We start from the raw sequence: 6,888 nt of genomic DNA, 5'->3' as shown, positions 1-6,888 counted from the left end.
CTATATAACAGGAGATGGTCAAAAAACACAGGTTGGGAACTTGAAAGAAGACTGGACAATTGTAGCATAAAAAAACCCTAACGCGGAGGAAGCAAAGTTCACTCCTTGAGGAGAGATTATAAACTAAAAATATAGACTTGGAAAGGGGATAGATAGAGTCATGGCTGACTGAAACTTTCATGTTTTAAGAGTCAACCCTAGACTCTTAAATTGTGTTCAGGAGGAGAACCACCCTTTTCCACAAGTGTCCTTTAGCGGCCCTATTAGAAAACGAATCTTGGAGGATGGATCGTGGACATATCCAGCATGGCAGTTCTTATGTCCTGGGAGATTACTTTCCCTACAGAACTGGAGAGTTAACCCTAGGTTTTCCCAGGTGTACCCCCGGAGGGACCCAAACCCACCTGTGTGTCTCAGCTGTCCCACTTCGTCCTCACAATAGGCTGTCAAAGTCTCAATTTTATTTTCTTTATTCAATATATTGCACAATCAGGCGTTGAATCCTTAGATCACAACTGAAAATTTAAATTGTTGGGGTGAGGGTGGGGTGAGGGTATCCTTACAAAAAAACAATTATTGCTTCTGAAAAGGACAGGCTGGCTAAGCTTGTCAAGCACCTTGAGGAATCAACATGTGTCAGTGCATAGGTCAGTATTGCTGGAGAAAGGAAATGTGGTAGAGTAATAAGGGAGAAGTGGACTGGAGAACCCTGGGAGACATGAGGAAGAGCAAACGGGGAGGCCTGCTCTCACCTACTGAATGAGGAGGGGCAGGGGAGGCAAGAAGGCGCAATGAGACGCCCATGACAAGATGCCCAGGAACGGGACTCTGGCCTCTCCTCAGGGGACACGACAGCCTGCTAGAGGGCCTGAGCCCCACAGGATCAGTTTCAGTTGTAAAATGTTTTAAGTTACAAAATGGGAGGGAATCCTGCTACAAAGAACAAGGGACAAGTCTGTGGCCAGAGACAAGTTGGTGCATTTGGGAGGTCTTCCTGAGTTGGCGGTGGACAAGATCCTGAGGCTCACAGCTACAGGCCAACTTGAGGGGGCGGGGAGGGGCCTGGAGCTCAGGCAGGGCAGGGGTGGGTTGAGAGAGACATGAAATCACAGTCAAAATCCTGGAACGGTGTGGCCTCCGCCGGGGCAGGAAGGGCAGCTCTCGCCTCCAGGACAAAGGATACTGGCTGCTTCTGTAGGAGCTCGGGGTCAAAGGCCATGCCCCGAAAGAAAGCATGGGCCTGGAAGTGATACAGGTAGCGCAGGCGCTGGGAGGGGTTGTGGCACAGGAGCTGAAGGGAGACAAAGGGCAAGGGGCTGTGTGAGTGAGGAGGCTGATGCCCAGGGACGTGGGGAAGAAGGCGGCGAATGACCATTTGTCAGCCACAGACTGGAGGCAACTCCTGTTAGCTACAGGCCAGAACCTCTGAGGGCCCTTCCCTGGGATACTGGGATTCTGTGTGACTGGGACAAGCAGCAGCCCAAGAGCTGAGAGGACTTGTAGGAACCAATGAGATTGAGGCATCTGGGGCACAGGAAGAGCCCAAGTTTTAGGCAAAATGAAATTTGCCTGAAGGTCAGTGGGAAGTGAGCCATGAGGACGTTGGGCTCTCTCCCAGAGAAGGGAGCAGCAGTGGTCTGAGCCAAACCTGCTTGGGGTAGATGGCCTAAGGAGGGAAGGAAGCTTTTGGGGAGACAGGCAGAGCCAATCAGGAGCTGGAAGGAATAAAGATCAAAGGGAATGAGAAAAGAAGTGAGGCAGGCCAAGCAGAGCTAGAGCCTAGGCTGAAAAATATAAAGAAGTGAAATTTCTCAAGTGCACGTGGAAGGTGGGATTCAGAAGCTGGTGATCAGGAAAGAGTCAGGACCGGGCTACTCTTACCTCCTGAAGCAGAAGAGAAAGCCCCTGGCTAAGAGAAGCTGGGACCTCATAGTCACAGTCAGTCACACTTGCCAACATGGCTACGTGATCCTTCTCAGCCTGCAATGGGAACTAGGACAAGAAAGAATGGGGCTGGAACAGGCCACCTATTACAGGGCCTTTCTTTCTCCCATCTCCACTCCTGACCTCTACTCAGGGTAAAATCCAGGCTCAATGATGGGGGATATAATTTCCTCTCTCTTTCCCTACAAAAGATTTCCTCCTCCCTCCACCTGTCCAATTCTTACCTTTCCAGCTGCCAGGGCAAAAAGCAAGATACCCAGGGACCACCAGTCAACAACATGGTTGTAGGGCCCACCACTCAGGACTTCTGGGGCTGCAAGGAGTAGAGATCCTAATCAACCAACCAACCGAGCAGCCCACATTCATCAAGTGCCAGAAACTACTCTGCTGGGAGCTGGGCAAACACAGAGACAAAGACAGAAACGATCTCTACGGGCCAGGACTTGCCATTCTAATGGGGGAAACGATAAATGCACATGGAAGTACATCCCAAATAAACGTAGAGAACAGATGCAGATAAACACAGAAGAGTTAAATATATAAGGTAGCTCGGAAAAGAGGCTCCACGAAGAAAGTGGCCCTTCTGTGATTTGGTCAGGCAGAGGTGAGGACTGAATTCATCCCAAGCATGGGGAATGGCCAAGGCAACGGTCATCCTCTGTGAGTGCAGAGGAGCAGAGAGAAGGCCCCTGTCGCCACTGCCACCCAGACTCACCTACACCCACCCCTGACCACCCAGTCCCGTCTCCGTCTCACCCATGTACTGGAGCGTCCCGCAGATAGTATAAGCTCGCCCTCCTTGGGGTAGATGTCTTGATAGGCCAAAGTCTGTGAGTTTTAGGTGGCCTTTGAGGAAAGAGGTGGTCATTAACACCACCCACACAGAGGCCTACTCCCCTACCTTTTGTTCTAAGGAAAGCATTCTCTCTGTGCCCCACCTTGAAAATATACCCCCTACTCAAATACACACACACACACACACACACACACACACACACACACACACACATACATACATACACACACACCTACTATTATATATAGGTATTAAGGAGATTTACCTCTTTCATCCAGTAAAATGTTCTCCATCTGAAAGGTTATAAATAAAACATCCAAAAGTACCCTCTCCCATCTTGATGTCTTCCTAACCCCTACCTAAAAAGGGTACCCAACTCCATGTCCCTTTCCTTTTTTTAACACAGCTCTTGATTTGTCCTAAGAACATCTCGGGGGGGGGGGGGGGCAGAGTTGGCTTTGTCCAGCTTGATCACACTAATACTAAGGCCATGAGAAGTTCAAAGTTGGTTCTGGGTACTTGGGCTGAATCCTAGCCTCCCCTCCATCTTGCCCACGCACCAGGATGGAACATGTATTTACCTTTAGGTCTCGATGCACAATGCCCAGGTCATGTAGGTAGCCTGGGGAAGAGAACAAGCTTGAAATGTTCTCCTCCCCCGACCTCCCCCCTTGCCAGGTCCTACCCTTTCCAACTTTCTCATAGACCGCCTCATCCATCTGTCCCTAGCCAGACCCTGTCAGCATCCATTCACCCCAAAGCCTCACTGGGCCTGGCCTCTCCATCCCTCATAGGGATGAGAGCTCCTCCCACATGCTTTTAGGATCCATTCCCCTCGTGCTCCACTTACCCACACCCAGCACCAGCTCAGCAGCAAAGAGGCGGATGGAAGCCTCAGAAAAACAGCCAACTGTGGTCCAGAGAGAGTGCAGGTCTCCTGTGCTATAGTAGTTGTACACTGCAAAGGAGCCCAGGGTCAGGGTCTTACTTTGCCCAGGGCCCAGGGTACCATGGTCTTCCTGCCCAAAATGGCACTACCCTTTTCTCCAGGGCTGGAGGGAGGTGGTCTTACATCCCCAGAGAGGGGTAGGGAAGCGGGGAACTCCCCTCCCATGAATGACAGTGTCAGTCTGGAGACCTTGGGTAGGAGGGCTGAAAGCTAAGAGACCAGGGACGGAGGCTCACTAGTGAAGAGGTGCCGCTGTCCCTGCCAGCTGCCTCCCAAGCCACTCACAAAGGGGTGGCGGATCTGGCGCTGGGGATAAAGAGAACAGGTGGTCAGGTCAAAGGAAGTACTTGTTAATGGAAGAAGGGGATGAGCCAGGCACCACCTGGCTGGGCAGAGTTTGTCTGGCTCACCCCTCAGCTGAGATATACGTGTGCAATTCCTGGCCCTGCCAACTGACCCCCACACCAGCCTGGCACAAGGAGGGCTGAAGGGCTCCCAGGTAGGGCCCTACTTGGCAGAGATGAGGGGATGTCTGGTCAGTGCACAAACCACAATGCTGAGAACTGTTAGCCAGGACTGCTATGTCTATGTGCTCGTATGAGAACAGAGGCAGAGCCAGGAAGGCCTCTACAATCCACAGGGTTGGACCAGGAGGCAGCCCTCCCAGGGCCAGGACTCTCCCTCCACCCCTCAGTTCTGAGTCTTCCTGGGGTGCTCAGTGCCTACCTGAATGCTGACCTCCTCCTTACACTGCCTCAAGCTGTCTCGCTGAAGGACTTCTACCTTGGGGACCACCTGTAGGGGGAGGGCAGAGGCAAAAAGGCACCTGAAATCTCCCCCCTCTACTGTTCCCTCACCCTGGGGACAGGACAGCTAGAGGAAGGCAGTGAGGAGACAGCAATAAAGGCCTTTACCTTCACAGCCAACAAGGCCCCCAGGCCACAATCCAGAACCTTGAGGACAGTCCCAAAGGAGCCCTTGGCCACAAACCCCAGGACCTACAGAGAAATGAAGAGGAAAGCTAAGTGAGTTCTGAGGTGCCCAGGCTTCCATGGGGACGCCACAGGTAGTCTTTGCTGGGGACTTCGTGACCCACCTTCAGCTGCTGCTGCCCCTGGGGGGGCCGGATGGGGAACTCGGGCAGGAAAAGAGAGATGAGCCTCGGCACTGGCCACTCAGACAGAGGCTTCTCTGCTGGCAGCAGGGCTGGCTCCAGGGACCCCAGATGGGGGTACTGGTGCTTCCGCTGTCCCCACAGCTGGTCCAGGCCTGACAGGGTGGTCCCCACACCTGACAAGAGTCTCTTCCAGCTCCGAACCCAGGGGCCCGGGATGGGGGTGATGCTGTCACCCTGCTGAGAGCCAAGGTGAGCTACACTGAGCTCCTTCCGCCCGCTCAGCCTGCTTTTCTCAGCAGGTGCCAGCCCCTTGGGGGGGCCACCCAGCGCAGTGCAGTCAGCTCTGTGTACCAGCCTGTATTCTCTGTTCATCAAACATAGCTTGGTATTGTCTAGTACTGGGCACAAAGCCAGGTTCTCACTCTCGTGGGTCCTGCACAAACCCCTTCTGCACATCCTCTGCTAAGACCACTCATGCCCTCTCCCCTCTCTTTGGTTTTTTCATGGCTCTCATCCTGGCCATCCTTACTATACTCCCCACCCCCAAGCATCAACACTTCCCCTACCCTTGGCATAAAGCTAAAGCTGCCCCTAAATGGGGGCTGGTGCAGCTCTGACCACTTACCTTGTGGGGAAGGGTCTGCCGGCTGCCTGCTACTCCCATCCCGCCAGTGGCTCCCCAGCTGCCAGACCCCTGTGTCCCAGTTACATAAGTAGGCCCACCCCTTTGTGATGCATCATTCATGAGCCCCACCCCCAGCTCCATTATTCATGGTGCCTGCCTCCAGTTCTACTTAGACTTATGGGTACTCATTCCTCGAGAAGAGAAATGCCCCCCACTTTGGAATGAGTGTTTAAAATGCAGGCCTGCTTCCTCATCACTGAAGGAAGGCAATGATTCTAGGCAGCAGAAATGTAGGAAGGTCCCTGTCAGAGGAATGCCCAGGGACACAAGGGATGGGCAGAGGCATCTCTCCCCAGGCCGCAGCTATGGAGCTGGGGCTGGGACTACCAACAGTGAGCACAAAGAGGGGGGTCCACGCATTGGACAGAAGCACCAAACAGCATCAAATTTAAAATCATCTTTCTTTCTTTCTCCTTAAATCCCATTCTGTTACCACCACCACCACCACCACCACTCAGGGCTTGCCCAAAGGGAGAGGGTAAGGGACCCACGGCCAGCTCTGGCACTCAGTGTCATCCTCCCAGCAGAGCTTGGCACAAAGAGTGGGTAGGATGGGAGGGTGGTCCCCCCTCGAGCACACGAAGACCCCTTTCTGTACAAGGCTATAGGGGGTGAAGGGGCTCAGAGGGGATCACAAACCCCACAGCATCCTTCCCCTGGTACATGGGGAGAGGTTACACATAGAAATATTTATAATGTCTATTTATAAAAATGTAACACTTCTGCTCTGCATCTGCTACCCCTTCCCCATTCTCCTCTGGCCCCAGGGGAAGGATCCAGGGCCTACGTCCCCGCTCTGGGCTTTGACCCTGATGCCTCTGATCCTGAGCCTGCTTCGCACAGGAACTGGCAGCACAGTGGCATCAGCCACTAGGCCCTCCAAAGGGAGCAGCACTGGCCCCTCCTCACAGCCTAGCAGGGGTATCATTCCCTAAAGCCCCCACAAATCCCCAGGAAGCAAGGGGGAGTGCCACCCCCTGCCCCTGCCCTGAGTCACGTGGACCCTGGAGCCTAGGGCCAGAGTCCGGTTCTGCCCCACGGGGGCTTTCCCTGCTCATTTTCTCCTGCTGAAAATCGACTTCTTGCTAGGGTTCTTGTCACCCACGCTCAGCCCAATGAGGAGCCGGGCTTTCTCATCTTCCTCCTGCTGCGGCACGTTCAGGTCTGACTTTGTTTCAAGCTTTCCTCGGGTCTCAGACCCTGCAGCTGGTTTCAACCTTAGCTTCTCCTTGATTACCTGGGAGGATTGGGAGAAGGGGGGTCGAGGGTCAGTGAGTCGGACAGAAAACATTTAAGTCTGCTTAGAAATACTTCCTGAGCACCTGATCTAATGGGCATTCGCCGGGCTTGGTTTTATGGCGGCTGCCCTGCCTTCAAGTCTATAATCCACAGCCAGG

At 53.4% G+C, this 6,888-nt stretch overlaps 2 protein-coding genes across 2 annotated transcripts in view; both read right to left on the bottom strand.

The window, feature by feature from the left end:
- Positions 1 to 449: 449 nt before the first annotated feature.
- On the bottom strand, positions 450 to 5,788 carry RSKR (ribosomal protein S6 kinase related). Its single transcript, XM_027862537.1, has 11 exons — positions 4,786 to 5,788; positions 4,604 to 4,687; positions 4,416 to 4,484; positions 3,926 to 3,995; positions 3,591 to 3,698; positions 3,322 to 3,362; positions 3,006 to 3,033; positions 2,701 to 2,790; positions 2,169 to 2,257; positions 1,882 to 1,992; positions 450 to 1,291 (listed from the first exon to the last, which is right to left on the bottom strand). Exons 1-11 carry the CDS (start codon positions 5,260 to 5,262, stop codon positions 1,070 to 1,072), a joined length of 1,389 nt encoding a protein of 462 aa, XP_027718338.1. The 5' UTR covers positions 5,263 to 5,788; the 3' UTR covers positions 450 to 1,069.
- An 87-nt stretch (positions 5,789 to 5,875) lies between these two features.
- KIAA0100 (KIAA0100 ortholog) overlaps positions 5,876 to 6,888 on the bottom strand; it is a 32,490-nt gene continuing 31,477 nt past the window's right edge. The window contains exon 39 of the mRNA XM_027862535.1: positions 5,876 to 6,728. Coding sequence (XP_027718336.1) covers positions 6,546 to 6,728 — 183 coding nt within the window. The 3' untranslated portion in view covers positions 5,876 to 6,545. The remainder of the gene's footprint in view (positions 6,729 to 6,888) is intronic.

This window comes from Vombatus ursinus, unplaced genomic scaffold (genome assembly GCF_900497805.2).
Source record: "Vombatus ursinus unplaced genomic scaffold, bare-nosed wombat genome assembly UNPS02014768.1, whole genome shotgun sequence".
Lineage (NCBI taxonomy): Eukaryota > Metazoa > Chordata > Mammalia > Diprotodontia > Vombatidae > Vombatus > Vombatus ursinus.
The sequence above is the reverse complement of the archived record's forward strand: the minus strand, read 5'-3'. Positions and strand labels throughout refer to the sequence as shown.